The 18559-nt window shown below is 51.5% G+C and overlaps 1 protein-coding gene across 1 annotated transcript; it reads left to right on the forward strand.

Annotated features, from left to right (window-relative positions):
• Positions 1-13390: 13390 nt before the first annotated feature.
• On the forward strand, positions 13391-18135 carry LOC119095002 (RNA-binding protein FUS-like). Its single transcript, XM_037217911.1, has 5 exons — positions 13391-13478; positions 15357-15458; positions 15912-16049; positions 17363-17443; positions 18122-18135. Exons 2-5 carry the CDS (start codon positions 15371-15373, stop codon positions 18133-18135), a joined length of 321 nt encoding a protein of 106 aa, XP_037073806.1. The 5' UTR covers positions 13391-13478; positions 15357-15370.
• The last annotated feature ends 424 nt before the right edge of the window (positions 18136-18559 follow it).

The raw sequence follows: 18559 nt of genomic DNA on the forward strand, positions 1-18559 counted from the left end.
GGGGCGCGTCCCAGCCGTCAGAGACCGGCGAGAGCGAGAGCGACGACATGCCGGCGTCGGGCGTCGTCTGCGGGCGACGGCCGGGCCGGCTCGGTGGGATCCGCACGACGGCTGGCGCCGGGAGACGATGGCGTACGGGACGAGGGCGGAGCGCGGCTCGCCGTGCTCGGCGGGCCTGGGGATCCCGCTCGGTGGTGGCGGATCCTGCTGGGCTGCGGTGGGTCCGCTGGGTCCTGGGGGATCCTGCTGAGTCGTGATGAGATCCCACGGTGCTGGTGGATCTTGCAAGGTTCTTGTGGAGCCCAATGGACCCCGCTCGTTCTCGGCAGGGCTGATGTGCCCAGACAGTGCTTCTAGTACCCTACTACGGTATCAGCCACCTCTCACCCGTCCGTTGAGGAGCGTCGCTGCCGCGGGAGCCCCCACTCCTCACCTCTCCGGCTTCCACAACACGTCTGCGCTCGGGGGCTCTCGGGCCGCAGACGTAGTGCGGCACACGCGACCAAATGTCATGTTGGCGCCCATTGGCTGACGGCCGAGCCAAGGGCGCTGATTGGTCGAACCTTGTGACGCGCGAGCCGTCGCCTCAGGGAGGTTAGGCCGATCGAAGTAGAAGGACCGGTGTATGCCGGTGGCCGACGGAACAAGAGGTTGGACGCATATGTAGCGTACTACCTGCATAAAACATGGCAGTGCCGCAGTGGAGGATGTTTCCATTACTGCAACACCGGACGTCAGGCGGAGGGAGGCGGATCTCGATATATTTTGAATGCGCATCGCAAGATTGCCCCACGACGAATGTATACAAACAACACCGCTGAGTTCAAGGTATCAGAAAGCGTAGGTGAATCATCTGAAATCACAGGGGACAGGCTCAGGACACATTTTAGATTCAGGAGCGTGGAGAGGAGGAGAAGGGGGGGGGGCAGACCTTTCAAAAGTATGAGAAGCAGCGCTCCGACCGATCCGGCCCGTCGATACCTTGGCTTGATTCGAAGCACGCCAATTAAGCTCTGGGGGCGCCGCCTCGCGCAGCAATCTTGCGGAGTTGGAACATCGGGACTTGATGCTTGCGAATCCTTTTTGGTGCTGCAATAGGTTAAATATTTTGCTTGATTTGCTTTGACAAGAACAGACCAAGACGGTCGTTGCACGGCGGATGTCGAACGACGGTGTGAGACTTAAAAGGCACCAAAAACACGGCAGCGGCAAATGGCGAGCCGCGCGCCACGCTTGCAAGCACGTTAGCAAGCGTGCTGGAAGCGGTGCAGCGAGTGATGAAAGGAAGCTTGCTACGCAGCATTTCTTTATTTTATTGAAATAAAGAAAGTCTGCCTAGCTTCGGACCGACAGCCGTCCTGAGCTGCAGATTTGACTCAATTTGCACGGACAGGTCATCGCGCGTCTTGTGGTGTGGTGCTAATTATAACCTCGACGCCAAGTTCGAACCGCACGAACTTCATCGCATTCAATCAATGCCTTGGGACAAGTTACCTCAAACTTGCCGCGCCCAGTTGAGATCCGCGTGCGTTCCGTCCCAAAACTTGGCTATGCAGTCGGCAAACTTGACTTGACTTGATCTTGACCAAACTTGACGAGCGTCTGCAAATGTCAAGCGATGAGCGAGCGGTGTTCTTTGTCCAGTTTACTTTTACTTGAGTGGAGGGTTTCACCAGTGATGTGGTGCCGTCACTTTCCTCTCCCCGATCTAGCAGGCCGCACTCGACGTAGCTTCTGATTCGCCGGTCCAGGTTCCGGTCCGAACTGAGGCACGAGCTTCAGTCTTGGGCCACGTCATTGCCCAGGTTTCCGTGTCAAGGTACGTGGCCGTGCCACAGTCCAGGATCAGTTTCCACGCCCGGGTGTAGGTCCAGGCTCGGCTTCCAGTTCAGGGTTAGCGGAGGTTCCAGCCCAGGTCCAGCTCGAGGGCACGTGCGGGCTCACATCCACACCATGGGATCACCATGGGATCAGCACCATGGGATCGCCAGGTCCAGCCGCGGTTCAAGGTTCACTCCGGCGAGCCTGCCTCCGGGTTGGTCACTTCGACCGGTTCGGTGCGTGGCTGGCGACGCGTCCTCCAGTCGAGTAATGTCGTCCAGCCTTTTTGTAACGCACTTGAGAGCGCGTCTCCAGTACCGAGAGATCCGTGTGGGTCTTCCGGCGCGCCGGGGTCACGCAGCGCTGCTGGAGGACCCGGCTCATATCCTGCGCGCGGCGCATATTGCGCTGGCGTCAGCGCCACGGGCTTCATGAGATATTACTCGCAGCTGAGGCGCCGGCAGTGTATGTAATGTCTAGTTACCTAGCACGATCGGTCGTCTAGTGCGCCGGCGACCGTCTTCAGACACCGGCGGGGCCACTCCAGCCACACACTTGAGCCGGTGGTACAGTCCCTGACGGCCGACGACATGGAGCTGGAGGGCCGACGCGGCTTGGCCGCCGCCGGGCTGCGACATCTCGCGCACGACCGGGAGGAGCTCCTTACAGCCACCGAGCGCAGGTCCTTGGGCACACGCAGGGGGGGGGCACACGCAGGGGCTCACCAGCGCTATATAGGACGCTGGGTCTCTGGGGCCGGACCTGGAGCCACCAGCGAGGCTGGGTGGTGTCGAATGCCGCGCTTCAAGGGTGGAGAAGGCAGCCAACAATTTACGTAGCAGGGCTGCTAAAATGGCACCTTTGAGCGATGTGATTAAACAACCATGCCGGCTCGAATGTCAGTCGGCGCAGTCGCTGCCACCGCTGCCAGACCGGTCGCTCCAGCGGCGTAACTGTCGCGTCGCTCTCGTAAGCCCCCGTCGCTGGCGCCCTCGTCAGACAGCCTGACGCGCGGCCCGCTAACGACACACGTCAGACACTTCCGGACATGTCCGGACACGTCTAAACACGCTCGACACGTCTAGACACGTCCAAGCACGCGAGACACGTCCAGACACGCCAAACACGCCAGACATGTCCATACATATCACACACGTCCAGACACACCAGAGACGCTAGAGACACGCCCAAACACGCCAGGCACGTCTAGACACGTCCGGACATACCGGACGTGTCCAAACACACCAGACACGTCTAGACACGTATAGATATGCCTAGACACGTCTTGACATGTTCAGACATGCTAGACACGTCCAGACACGTCCAAACACGCCATACATGTCTGGACACGTCTAGATGTGCCTAGACACATCAAGACATGTTCAGACACGCCAGACATGCCAGACACATCAGTGCGCTAGACACGTTCAGACACAACTGACACGTCCAGACACGTCCAGACATACCAGACATGTCTAAACACGCCAGACATGCCAGACATGTCCTGACATACCAGACATGTCTAAACACGCCAGACATGTCCAGACATGTCAGACACGTCCAGACACGTCCAGACACGTCCAGACACGCGCTGCCCTCGACACGTCCAGGGCGGCTGCACCGGGGCTGAGCGCTGCGCACCAGACGGTCTCGTCTGCCTCCCCCGGACGGGGGCTCGCTGCGGAGGCCGCTCAGTGTGCTGGTCTGACCCGGCGCTGGACCCCGCTCGACGCCGGCTCGCGGCACCATAGCGCGCTGCCGGGCGTCTTCGCTCCGCCGACCGCAGGCACCGCTCGCCGGTGCACGCAAACTACGCTTCGCCCCCGGATGCATGTTATTTCTCTCACCAAGGCGTGGCTATGGTTTGGAGAAGCCACCGCTGGCAAACACCGCGGTTGTTGCGTGTACGGAGAAGTCCGTCTGTCAAGCCAGTGGAAGGCCTTTATCAGGGTCTGCTGGAGCTGCCACTGGCTGACGGGGAGGGATGACAGCGGATGATTGCATCGTTTCTGAGTAAGTATATCCCAAGAACACTACTCGTCTGTATTTCCGCCACGACGAAGCCATGTTCAGACATCCTGCTGCGCCGACATCGATGATAGGGCGACAAAGCAGAGGTCCATAGATAGGCACGGGATACCAAGCGGACAATGATTTCCTAGATAGGGGACGCTGAGAATAGCACTGCTCCGAGATGGCCGGCTCGGTGAACTGAATGAGACCACCTGGAGGAGCCGGAGCAATTTCCTGCACTGAGACCGTCAATCACGTCGGTCAGGACTGGCGCGATCTCACGGCGACTGGTCTCAACAGGGTCCGGGGTTCCGGGAGCTGTCGGCGGTGAGGTGCGGTGGGAAAACGCCGAGAGCTGAATGATGGAACGATTGGGATTGGGAGTCAGATATTCAATAATTGGACCTGGGGGAAGGGGGGGGGGGGGGTGGGCAAGCTGGCCACTGCGCCCTCCCTCAATGTTTGAGGCATACCATTTAACCTATGAAACAGGGGCGCAGCCAAGGGGGGGGGGGGACGGGATCCGCCTTTCCCTTTGACCCGCACCTTATTTGGTTTTGTCACAGATGGCTCCTGGCAGAACTTAAAACTCGGCGTAATGCATACTCACCGAGATTCGGGGTCCCTTAAGGAAATCCTGAATGCGACTCTGCTATGGAATGTTGACAAAAAGTCTACTTCAGTGCACTGAGACGTACCAATAACATCGACAACTTGCAAATCGCTTAAGCACACGAGTTGAGCTGGTAGGTTATAGTATCAAAGGGAATGTTTCACATAAGAATATATTGATGTAAGCATCATATGTGATGAAACATGCTCACTTACAGCTATTGGTGTATTTCTAAACAGAAAAGACTGCTTTACACACCCCAATTTCTCTGTTTAGTAAGTATGCTCCTCGATACGTCATTGTTTGATGGCGTCATCGTACCTTGCACAACATTGATTGAGAGCCAATTGACTGCCGTGACATCTGGAAATCATGCTCACGAACGCCAGATATGAACGGCTCGACAACTATATTTTTCGACCTTGACCGTCGCATGGCTTATGAAATGGCAAGATTCAAATGACGTTTTATGACGTTACGAATGCTAAGGCAGCCTTAGAATATTCTCCCCATTTTTGCAGGCGTTTAGCTCAGAAACTAGAGGACTTTAGCTCTTGAGAAGGGCGGGGTTGTGGACAGCACCGAAAGGTCTTCAAGCTGGCTATTTCAGTTAACCATCCCATATAAACGTAGAACACTCCCTTTAACCGTTCTTTCCTTGAGACCTAACCCATGGTCCGCCCCTATAATTGGTCTGCCGCGGAATGAAACACATTTTTGTAACTTTGGCGTTTCAAAACGCATCAAGACAAAGTTTCCAGATCGTATCAAAATATTGGCGAACTGCGCACTGCACGATACGTTGTTTCAACCGTGTATCGTATGTTAACGAAGCGTATCGACAACTACGAAGGTGAATTTGAAATCAGCAATAGAGACACCGCGCTTCTGTTTTTTGGCATTATGGGTTCTTATACCGTTGATAGCCGACCCTCAGTATCCCAAAAGGCAGGACCAGCCGCAGAGCTCCGGAGTACTGGCCTGAAGCGGCAGACATTTTGTTTTGCCGCGCCCTCCGCCCCCCGCGTGATCGAGTGGCGCTGGCCGGCTTAAGGTGGGATGACCCCATGCGGAAGCGAGCCGTTTGAGGGCAGCCCAGCTCTAATGAAGGCCCCGGCCATGGACTTTGCTGGTTGAAATATGGCGGTTGATATGGGTCGGCCCGTGTATGCCTCGCGCCGGTGCTGCCGGGCGTTCAATGGGAGCCTGGCCGCGCGGTGGTGGTTGACCTTTTCACCGCGGGCGATGCAAACAGTGAGGTCAAACCTTACGACGGCTGCCGGCTGCTGTGTAAAGCTGACCTTCACTGCTTTGTAGGTCAAGTGGATTAATGGGCAGGTTGTGTGAAGTTTAGGCTGTCCAGGCGTCTCAGGCACTTGCACGTGCTTGTCTTGGTAAGTTGGAGGGTTTTAACTGTTCCAGGCCGATCTTGGATTTATGAAAAACTGGGTGAAATCGACACATGCACAAAGTTTGGGTAACATAAGGTTTGAAAACGAAAAGAAATCGCCGTTAGCGTCGTCGATTCGTGGGCATATATATATATATATATATATATATATATATATATATATATATATATATATATATATATATATATATATATATATATATATATATATATATATGTATATATATGGTGTGTGCTGCGTGCGTGCATGCGTGCGTGCGTCGAGCGTGTGTGAGTGCGTGCGTTATGCGTGTGTACGTTGTGCGTGTCTGCGTATTTTGGAGAGGTTTACGAAATGTTGCACTTAAATGATGTTACACAGCACGCATATAAAAGCGGTTGCAAGCTTATTTCAGTGTTATGACCATGATGGTCTTGGGTCGGAGGTGCCTCATATATCTTAAAAGTCATCACATGGCGAACACTCGGCGCGCGTCAAGGCATCTGACATCACGCTGGCGCGCGCGCAGTAGGCTTTCCACAGTTAGCTCGAGCTGGTGCGGTCCATGGACGGTCGTGGCAAACGCAGAAAGAGACATTTTTGAGCAGTTGGATTCGTGTGGGACACCCGGGAATGTGACCAGCGCAAAACCCGGCGAGCACTCGTTCAAAACCGGGGCCACATGCCGGCAACAAGAAGTCGAAGCGACCAAAAAAATTGTACCGCCTGATGGGCAATTGAAATGGCGATCAAGCCACGCTACGTGTGCGGCATCGTGCCGGTGTCAAGCGCACAGAAGCGATCAACATGAATTTTCTCGCTCCATAGCTTTTTCACGTTTGGTGTCGCAGTTCAGCAGCCAGTGCCAATGAAAATGTGAATCAGCCTTTAAAGCATCGACCGACGTACTTTTTTAATCCATGCGCCTACACAAGTTTGTGGGACGCGCGGCTCTGCCAGTAATCGTCGTGTAAATCAGCAATGTCGACAGGTGGGGAAATGGCGTCAAATGCGACACTGTCGCCGAAACTGTCGTCAGGGTTGCGGCGATATTTGCATTATCGCGTGCACGGATTCAATGCATGTTTTAACCACCCACATTTATTCGCCACCCCTGTACGGTCCCGTTCAATATCAGTTTTACCCAATGGGTTACTATTTCGCTTTGTTCGTCACGTAGAAATGACACCAAGGTCATGCTAAAAATGTCACCGCTCAGTTGCTCAGCCGCCACCGGAACCTTTTTACAGCAAAACGCCAGAATACGCACTCACTTTATGCCAACGGGCGTTGACCTGTATTTGCTTTGCTGTATTGCAGCTGCTGCATCATTTATATTTCGTTCATTCATTCGTGGTGTTCAAAACAGATGTGCCACATGGCATCAGAATAGATCGTTCCAGTATTTTTGCAGGAATTAATGTAAAAGGAGCGCCCAGAGTTGCAAAGGCTTCGAGAGGAAGACGTATTGTGGCTGTCAGTAAGCGGAGAACGCTGGTCAAGGAACGGCACCGAAATATTTCGCGTAGTGTTTTAAATTCCTGAAAAGTGCGACAGAAATATAGCAATTTAAGAATAACAGCATCTTTCAGCACTTCATATGTGAAATTTAAAAACTCATTGGATGCTTTGCATGCAGGGTAGCAAACGCCCAAGTCCAGTGAGCTCGCACATAGCAAGTGTTTGTGGGCTTAAGAATAGGGGGCCAGGGGGTCATGCCCCCCCCCCTTTTTAGGGTGCGGGGGCCAGCAGTGTTAACTGTTCCTCTCTCACTTTTCATATTACGGTTGTGTTTAGTTTACTTTTGCACCACATTTCAATATACATGACGACTTACCTAGCACCAGCCATTCCTCAAGATGCGTCTCTTTTCGTTGCTCATTGGCCATCGCTCAGTGTCACAGCCGCAGGCCGACGCCGCGCGGCCTATGGAGACTGCAACGCTGGGCGCTCAGACGTTGTTGCCATGACTTGCGAGTGTGGTATGTTCAAACCATATTGCATAGTTTATATCAGTATTCTATTCTCACTGAATATAAACATTTTAAGACTGAAATGGATCAGCCATCTTAATACGTTTAGGACCCCATTTCATCAACAATACGTACATGGATTCCTCAATATCTGAAGAAACAGAAAAACATCGAACTGGAGCCTGCGTGACAATTATTGGACCACCTTCGGCGATCAGGGATGTTGTTAGTCAATGAGGGTTCCGTGCTGGTCCGGGGCCAACTGCTCAGGTCAGGAGGCGGGACAGTGTCAGGAGGTGTGAGGGAGAGGAACAGTGTGATATGATATATCCTTCCAATGGCCTCCGGATCGACCAGGAGATCCCGCTCCGTGTCGCTAGAATGACAGCCAGAAGACACTTCGCGATGGGACGGAGTGGCCTCAGCTCTTGACCGGAACGGTAATGCGCCCTTGGCGTTCTACTCAAGAGGCTCTTGCCCGAAAGGAATAAGGGGCCTCATTATTATTGAGTAGAGGAGGTCTCACTATTGTTTAATAGAGTAGGTCGGAATGAGTACAAAAAACGAACAAGGCCCATCCCATCTTGTCTAAGAACGTTCATTTTTCAGAATGGATAGTGAAAAAGTGCATCAAAAGGTTTGAACTTGCCCGCCCGCAACCTCGAGAGAAAGGACAGCGATGGTCTGAGTTGCGGCTTTTGTCAGCCGAACGGCGTCGGCCCACTGCAAATACCACAGACAGCGTGCACGTGTTAATCGTCTTCTGGACAGGTTCATAGTAGCAAAACAACGAAAAATAGAGAATCTACCTTTTACTATTCCATTTTCACCACCAGATTCCAGCACCACTTCGTAGTGCTTTAAGGGCAAATCCGTTCTTGTCATCAGTCTAAAAGTCGCACGCGTGAAATATGCGCCCAGACTGCCTTGTAGATGTAAGAGTTCATGTCCTGAAGCTTTCAAATGTGCTTCTTTCAGAAGCGTCATCATTTTGGTCCACCCGCTGGCCACAGCTCAGTATTAGCTGTTGAACCGACGCTGAGCGGCATACGGAGATTGTAACGCCTAGCGTCGAGGTTTTTTAAACACGATCTGCGAGTACGCGTGCTCAAAGTTATGCCACATAGCTTGTATTGCAAACCGATTTAAGTGCTTAAAGGTATTTTTCAGAACCGTTATCATTTGCATCCACCGGTGGACCATGATGAAAAGTTAACCACTGGACTAGCGTCCCGCGGACTATGAAGACTGCAACGCCTGGTGTGGAGGTTTTCGTTGCTAACATTTGCGAACGCGCATGTTTAAAAAAGCACGTTATATGAATTGCATCACTAATCGATTCTAAAGGAACGTAAAACATTTCCTGACAAACATGGCCAGGCGATTTTTTTGTTCTACGCCGTTACCCAAGAACAGGTAACCAGGAGTGCCCCTCCCTTGTTTAATACACATCGTTGACCACTCGATCTACGATCAAAATTTCCGCCCTCAAATTCTTATCAAACATAGCGATTTACAACCTACTTTCGTGATGCCCTCAATGTCTGTAGAAAGCAGATAAAACATAATGAAAAAGCTGCAGTACATTAAACCTCATGGCTTTGAGGCAAGCATGCGCGGCCGCACGACGCACTATACGGGAGGCGAAACGTGCAGCATGGTACAGCCATGTCAACTCACTGAATCGCCACACGCCGACGTCACATGCATGGGGCCGCATTAAAAGAATCGCTGGACTGCATCCACCAGTTTCCCTTCCCGCACTGCGAGTGGGAAGTCAAGACATCACTCACCCAAGTGATGTCACGGAAGCCGTTGGGGAAACCTTGTCAGACCGTTGCCGAAATGGCACCTGCGATCCACGGTTTTTGCGGCACCGGGCGCGATGTGAAGCTTCGCAAGTTAATTTTTATACAGGGGACATCCTGACGTAGAAGAAGCATTTGACTATGATGGAACTTCAAGCGGCCATTCGCTCGGCTGGTAGTGTAGCGGAGGGGCCGACCCCATCCACAATGATATGGTGCGACACTTTCCTTCCCGTGTACTACGAGCACTGCTGGTTCTTTTCAACTGTATATAGGAGTCAGGTAACTTCCCGCCAACCTGGCGACAGGCCATAATAGTGCCTATTTTAAAACCCGGGAAAAGTGGAGCGAACGCCCTTGACTATCGCCCGATCGCCCTCACATCTTCGCTGTGTAAGCTCATGGAAAGAATGGTGAATGTGCGGCTCTCGTGGACTTTAGAACGTTAAAACTTTTTTACGAATGTTCAGTGCGGATTCCGTAAGAACAGGAGCACGACTGACCACATCTTGACTTTTGATACCGCAGTGCGAGCCGGGTTTATTAGCAAACGTCATACCGGTGCCATCTTTTTTTGACATAGAAAAAGCTTACGTTACCACATGGAGGCATGAAATTCTGACGAAGTTACTCGATTGTGGCATCCACGTTCACATGGGAAAGTTTTTACAAAACTTTTTAACTGTCAGATTCTTTCAGGTGCGTGTTGTTTCTGATCACTTCGACAGGTGTCCGCAGGATAATGGTGTGCCTCAGGGCAGAGTATTAAGTGTCATTCTTTTCGCCGAGGTGATAAACGACATAGGGGACACGCTTCCACGTGGAATCAGCCGTTCTCTGTTCGTAGACGATTTCGCTATTTGGTGTAGTTCATCGACCACTCGCACGATAGAGCGACAGCTGCAGCTGGCTGTCACACGTCTGGAGAAGTGGAGTGTGCTCAACGGTTTCCGGTTTTCCACATCGAAGACAACTGCAGTCTATTTCTGTCGTCGCCGCCGTCGCTGTCCAGAAATGGAAATCAGGCTGTATGCCATTGGCAACGCGTCGCCAATGACAGTACCGTAACATTTCTCAGTATACGATTTGACCGACGCCTGACATACCGTGAGCACATAAGAAATCTCCGCGACAAATGTTTAAAATCTCTTAACATCCTCAGGTGCGTAGGACGTACATCATGCGGTGGTGATTGGAAGACACTCTTACTCCTATATGGTTCCCTTTTTGTTCAAAACTTGACTACGGCCGTTTTATCTATGACGATTCATCAGACCTGATCAAACGTACTTTGAACACAGTACATCACGCCGCACTATGTATCGCCACAGGGGCTTTTCGAACATCGCTCATAGATAGTCTTCTGGTGGAGGCTCACGAGCCCCCACCAGCATTGCGAAGGCAGATGCTGGGACTGCGCTACACGTGCAAGCTGGCGCAGTTCCCAGATCAGCCCACCTACAAAGCAATATTTTCGCGTAGCTTACGAAGGCTTTTTCTACGTCAACGGTCACCACAAACTTCTCCCTTTTGTGTACGAATGGGAGAGCTTTTAGACGCGAGCGGCCTCAACCTACGGCGTGTCATCAGACCTAAACCCATGAAGACTGCTCCTTGAGAGCTAGAATCGCCAAGAGTGGATGTTTCGCTATCAAACATGCAAAAGCAACGCGTTTTCATGAAGGAACTTAAAGGCACGGCCTTAGAGCACATAGCTTCCTTTGACGGATACATGATAACTTATACGTATGGTTCGAAGACGGATGCAGGTGTAGGGTGCGCTTTTGTGTGCGGATCCACAACACGGTCATTCACACTGCTTTCACACGCGTCGGCCTACACTTCCGTGCTTATCGCCATCAGCAAAGCTCTCTGTTTTATTGAAGTGGACGGTAGCAATCTGCATTTTATTCTTTACGACTCCTTTAGCAGTCTCCTGGCTGTCGGCGGCTTCTCGTCGAGTCCAGTGGTCCAGAACATTCAATCGCGTCTTAGCTCACTGAATCGAGCAGGAAAAACGGTCGTACTATGCCGGATCCCAATTCACGTGGGGATCTGCGGAAATGGCCTTGCTGACGTGATGGCAAAGCGCGCCACGACAAGGACGCGCATTCCTATAACACCACTACCAGCTCAAGACATGCCCCGCAGTGTCGTCGTTTAGGCAGCAGCGATAGCAGTTCCACTGGAACTCGCTGAGCGCCAACAAGCTGTAGTCCGTGAAACCCCGTATTGGACTACGGCAGTCGTGTTTTCGGGACAATCAGAGGAAAGAAGCTGCCCTTTGCCGGTTACACATAGGCCACACATATGCTACGCACCGTCACCTGCTATTGGCTGGCAACAGACCATGCTGCAGTCGGTGCACTGATCCGCTGACCGTGCATCACGTACTGGTCGCTTGCTGTCACCTTACTGCAACGAGAGCGCAGTTTTTCGGTCATTACGCCCAGAGTCGCACGCTATGTCACTTTTTAGGGGATTCTTCGCACGCTGTCGAGTTTGGTAAAGTGGTCCAGTTTCTCCGCGCTATAGATTTCCCAGAAATATTTTCATCATGATTCTAGGCCTGATCATCAAGGCTTTATAGGGTGACTTGATTGATGCACTTCCCTGATTGGCGGCTCTGCATAAATTGATAGATATAGGCGCTGCACGACCCACAGCGGTCGATGCGTCCTAAAACCCCAAATTATCATCATCATTTTGAAAAAGGTTCTGAATTATATTGCTTCAGAAAGTGTCCACTAAGCCATGGCAAATTAGGGACACCGGTGATTTATTCCATGCGGTCGCTAAACGCCTGATTTCTGCAGTTTATTGACCTTAACACACGCTCGGATGGGGGTCAAATTAATTCGCCCCCCGCAGGTTTTTCCAGAATGGTTTCCGAACGGGGTGGTGCAGCTGCGCCATGTTTTGCATAGTTGTAGAAAATTGAATAGCGGATCGTGTGGCATAAAACATTTAGACGTACTCTGTAAGTTCGCTGACCTATGAAAGGTCAACTCATGCTATGGTTTCAGGAAAGTCAGCTTCTAGCGAATCGTTCAATTTGATGCAACAATGGAGTGTTAGACAAAGCCATACATATCTGAAATGCTTTCTTAGGCAACACAAATATTGAATGAACAAATTAAGTTGACCTAAGGTCAGGTATAAAGATCACACCAAGGTCAAAATCAACCTGTTTTATTTCTCCAGGGCTTGCTGTATGAGATAGTTTCTGGTGCTCATTTCGAAATTTTCGATAGCAGGAGCCGCGTTACTCATCTTCCATGGACTTCTTAGAGGTCAGAATAGGCTATTGACCTAAAATGAGGGTGGTCAACATTTTGTTTTTGGAAACATACTGTCCAGCGTTAACTTTCTCACTTATTCAAATGCGAAACTCAGAGCAGTCTTGTATGATATTCGTCACCATGACCTTCAAAGGGTCAAAAAAGGTCACTGATTTCAACTGAACGCTTGGCCTTTTGCTTGCAAACCATTTTCTAGGTTCTGGGGGCACTGAGCATTAAGGTGGCAAGCGTCCCCCTTCTGCCCCCCCCCCCCGTCCCCCTGTTCCCGAGCCCATACTGCCAGTGGGGTTAGGAATCGCTGGTAAACCAAATTGGTTGCAAAGCATGGCTGCGCATGGCTCTAAGCGCGGTGTCACATATTGGCACCTTCCCCTGGCAAAAAGTACACAACAATATAACCACTTGTTTACCGCGTTCCAGCAGCTGCCAGATTTGACATGAATGCAGGCAATTACTGCGCACCGCCAAAGCAGAAACGAAATAAACGGAGCGAGGGTACCAGGCTTTGGTTATGCTTACAGCTCGTCTTCGGGGATAATTAAGGCTATAAAGCTGTGGTAAGTATTTTCATGACTTAAACACGTTTTCAAGTTGCATTTCAGGTGCGGCTTTGATATTTGCCGGGGTGTAGTCAAAGGGGGCTATGTACGTGCCCGCTGTGATTGTTTTTACGCACCTATTGGTGTGCAAATGTTGGCTATAAACCGGGGGAAAAGCTTTAAAAAAGCTTTAAACAAATATTTTAAATCCCTGCATTTTTTGTGTGTGTATGAGCTCACTTGTGATTGGTTGTGTGCAGTAGAGTGACTTCTGAGGTCAAGAACTTCAGTTTTACCCATTCTCATTGGGAAATCCTGCATGAGTTCATGAAAATCTGCATCTCTGTGTTCTGATTGCTATGACCTAGTAAGTAACCTAGTACTGTGGCATGCTTCCATCAACATATATGTTGTGATACCACTACATTTGTGGGAAACAATATGCATGTAGGTGTGGCAGTACTGTTAGTTTTTTCCTCATAGAAAGACCAGGAGAGAGCAGATTTAGATGTATTGGTGCATATTTTTTGTATGTGCCCCTTGCGGTTGTTTTCATGTGCCAATACCACAGGTGTGCATACAATTAAGTTCTAAAAATAGAAACTGGGAGGCAAGTAAACAAATAGATGGAAATCATGTATTGTTGTATTATGATGTTATATAAGATAGATGTATTGATACACCTATGTCTCCTTCCATCTGGCTATTTTTAAAGGAATAAGGCTTATCATACTGTCTTATCTTAGTATTTTACAATTTTAAGTTATTTATTTGAGTCATATTTGCCATGGATCTTGGTATGTCACCCAAGCATCAAGTAGTGCCCACCTAGGATATCAAAGCAAAATATTTTGATATCTTGGGAACAACTTAATTCTTACCCTAACCCTTGCCTATGCACATACGCTTTGAATGTACTTCTCTTTTCCCTCCCCCCCCCATCAGCCCTGGAGTTTCCCATCACCCATGTCTACCATCTAGACCCACCTCCACCTCATTCTGCTTCTCCATTGCAAGGTATCATTCAATACTCACTTTCACTTCCTGGTGTCACCAAAATCTTTTAATGGCTCACTTCTGCTTCCCTCCCTGTTCTTCTGGTGTGTTTTTCCACCATTCATCCCACCACTTCTTATCCCAGGCCTCACTGTTTGTGTCCAGTGTTCCAATCATTATTGTTCACCCCTACCTTGATAATTGTTATGCTCCTTTCCTATTTTCTATATCTGCCTAGGCTCAATCTCCTGCTCTTGACCCTAATCATGCCTTTCTGTGATTTTTCCTTGACAAACCAAACAACCACTGCATGTACTCATATCACTGATGTTGCATTGTAGTTGTTTGAATTGGTAAATTATGCTGTTGGGATAGGTTAGTGGGATCAGGGTTGGGTAGATAATGATTATGTTTTCAGAGAGTTCATAAAATGGGGTGACCAAATAGGAGCAAAACCCAACTTTTCGTGTATGCATGGCAGCATGTTGGCTGAAATTGACATCCAATATGGACAGAGTCCCTTATTGAAATCCCTGATTCTGCCTGTGTAGTCATGGTTAACAGACCATGTCCAAACAAAATACTTATTTTGTGATGTTCAACTGCTCAACATTTTTGCAATATTCCAGCTAAAAATGTATTGTGTAGTGTATGTTCTGGGTGACAAAAATGTGGTTACCTAGGTTTGTCTCACAAATGTCTTTTCAATTTGCAGACAGCCAAAAGTACCTGTTGAAGCATGTTTAGCAGTTATTCAGGTAGTTATCACATATCTGGTTTTGTGTTGCTTTTCACATGCACCACCTTCCACCACCTTCCACCACCTTCCACCACCACCTTCCTTTTTGCAAGGTGCTTAAAGAAGGGGAGTGAGTTTGTGATGATGACATTCATCTGCAGATCAGGAGGCAAGAATGTCTGGATATGGAGCTGGCAATGACAGGTTCCAGGGACCAGCCAGCAACAACCAGCCTCTGGAATTTGGTAACAGGATGGGTGGGGGTGAGTTCCTCTTCAGGGCCAGTAAGTCACACTAGAGGCTTTGTCTGTACTCACTAAAAATAATATCTGAGAATGGTTGATCCATGAAGTGTAAAGACACTTCAGAATACATGTGTAAACAGTCCCAGACATTCATGCATGACCTTGCAGCAGAGACACTCATATCAAAGCATATTTTGTTGGTTTCTATGATTATCTCATCAATGCGTATTTGGTTGTTTTCTATGGTGGTAGTTTCTCAATGGGCATTGTTATTGATCAACACCTGACCTTAAAAACACTGACATTATACCAACTCAGGCTTTTGATTATGTGCTTTGACTCGCGATTCACATGAAGCTAGTCAATCACCAGTCACTGTAGTTATTGCTCCTAAAAAACATGAGCACAGCTTCCTGCCACTGCTTCCTGGCGGCACGTAGTGCTGACGGTAGTTGCCGCGTCGGCCGGCAGGCGGCTCGCCGGACAGCGGGGACCGGCGCGGCTCTCGGGCGCGGGGTGGCTCTCGCGGCGGCCGGCCCGGCATCGGGCGCAGCTACCAGGACAACGGCGGCCCAGACGCCGGCGGCGACTTCAACGGCAGGAGGAACGGTGAGCGGTCCATCGGCGTCGCGCATCCGGACTAGACTGCTCTCGATTTGTCTCCTGCTGGAGCAGAGTCCACACCGACTCGCAGTCTGTGATGGTGGTCCGTGCTGCTACACGGACGCCGCAGCGTGACTGGGAGTTGACTCAGATTATGACTGAAGGTCTCCTGATTCTAACTGAATAACTTCATACTTTGACTGAAGGAATCCTGATTGCAACTCAGAGGTCCCGGTTCTGACTCGGTGGCTCCCGGTTGTGACTCAGGGCGTCCGCTCCGGTAGCTCAGCAGGCCAGAGCACCTGCCTTCCAGTCCACGCATCTGTGACCTATTTTCTCGCTATTTTCGCTCGCATGCTCGCTATTTTCTCATGACAGGGATGGCCCGCGGCCACTGGCAGTGGCCGCGCTAAAGGTTAGGTGATGTCAGAGGGCAGGAAAGATTGCTGGATGTTGTGACATGACATATGCTTATTCCACATCATGCAACAACTCATCCTGGATCACAGTTCTCATGGGGACCAATTCCATCGGTATGTCAAGACGACCTGTTTGTTATGGAGTTGACTTACACTCCGTGCAGTGTCAGACACAGGTCCGCTGATGGGGTGGACACAGGTCGGACATAGGTCCGCTGATGGGGTGGACACAGGTCGGACACAGGTCCGCTGATGGGGTGGACACAGGTCGGACACAGGTCCGCTGATGGGGTGGACACAGGTCGGACACAGGTCCGCTGATGGGGTGGGCACAGGTCAGACACAGGGTGCTGATGAGGTGGACACAGATCAGACACGGGTCTGATGAGGCGGACACAGTGGGACACTGGTCCGCTGGGGATGTTGGTTTGCATAGTCACGCCTAGGGGACTTACAGTGTAATCCGGTGGGGGCGGGCTTCGGCGGGTGTCGCTGGGGGTCTTCTGCGTGATAGACCTTGCCCACATGCTCAGTTATAGCGCCGCTCAAGGAGCATGGTCCGGGGCCGTGGCCCCCCTAGTGGCGGAGGAAACCACGCCCCTAGTGTGTAGATGCAACACACACGTGCCAATGTCGGTGGGTTCTGTCTGAATTGACAGCGAGCTTACAACGAGCGACTCTCTGTATTCTCATGCTGAAGTCATGCCATCTGAACAGAGACTGATGCCACTGACTTGATCTGTGCTCTGATTTAGGTGCCTGTAACACGAGTATGTTCTGGCTTGCACTGTCGTAACTGCAGTCACAACGTCGGGGCATGTGAGGGTACAGAAGTCTCATCGCCGCTCGCAGAGCAGTGCGGGGTTTGGCTAGCACTGAAGTGCCCGTTTCGGCCGGCAGATGTCTCCGGTAGTCGGCGAGACCGCGGACGCCGGGATGGCAGTCACAACAGCGGAATACAGATGGGCGGCATGGTGCCACGTACGTATGAGTGTCGGTCCAAGTGTTCCGCTACGCAGCATGTGGTCGCCTTGGTCATTGTGCGCGTATGGTGATTGCTGATCGCTCATCAACAAGCCATGGCTCTGAGGAAATGGGTGTATGGGTAATCGTCTGGTGCCAGGTTCGTGGCGTGTGCGTGGCCCTAGTTGTGGACTGGCAGTGCGGCAGTGTCCTCATGGCCACCAGTTGCTATGGGCAAGTTTCTCTGTTGATCCACCCTGGATTGACTGGGCAGTGGGGTCAGAATAAGCTTGGTAACTTTGCTTGATGGCAACAAAGCATTACCACACATGTGCAGCAATGGTTTGGATGTCACTTGCCTCGCTCGCCTCGCCTCGCCTCGCCTCGCCTCGCTCGCCTCGCTGCCTCGCCTCGCCTCGCCTCGCCTCGCCTCGCCTGCCTCGCCTCGCTCGCCTGCCTCGCCTCGCTCGCCTCGCCTCGCCTCGTCTCGTCTCGTCTCGTCTCGCCTCGCCTCGCCTAGCCGCCCCGCCCCGCCCCGCCCCGCCCCGCCTCGCCTCACCTCGCCCGCCTCGCCTTGCCTCGCTGCTTCGTCCCGCCTTGCCTCGCCTGGTCTGGCGTCCTGCACCTTGTATTTCTGACCGTGCCGGGCCTGGGTGCGCGCGGCGTGTGACCGGGTGCGACGGCGGTCCCCGGCAGCGGGGGGTGTGTGATGCCGGCCGGCCAGCACCTGGTGGCGCCCGGCGCTGGCCCAACCAAACAACGGCCTGCAGATGGCAGCACCCGGCCCGCAGCCCATGGGCATGGCCCAGCCGGGCCCGACCCCATGCAGATGTGGGACATGCAACAGCAACAGCAACAGCAGCCGCCGCCGCCCATCCCGCAGCAGCAGCAACAGCAGCAGCGTGAGTAGCACCGGCGGCGGAGCCAGGGGGATTGTGCCGAGAGCCAGACTGAACATGCCACCTGACAGTAGGCTTAAGGTAACATCGTCCTTATCATTGGTAAAATATCCGAAGGTGATCTGATGCCTGCCTGTCCCAATCCACCCTGATTCGCGTGCCACCCTATGATGACCCACAACTTCAGCCATGACTGACACGTGACTTGCCATGTTTAACAGCTGGAATACTGGGC

The sequence above is a fragment of the Pollicipes pollicipes genome, unplaced genomic scaffold, assembly GCF_011947565.3.
Source record: "Pollicipes pollicipes isolate AB1234 unplaced genomic scaffold, Ppol_2.1 Scaffold_4219;HRSCAF=4965_pilon_pilon_pilon, whole genome shotgun sequence".
Lineage (NCBI taxonomy): Eukaryota > Metazoa > Arthropoda > Thecostraca > Pollicipedomorpha > Pollicipedidae > Pollicipes > Pollicipes pollicipes.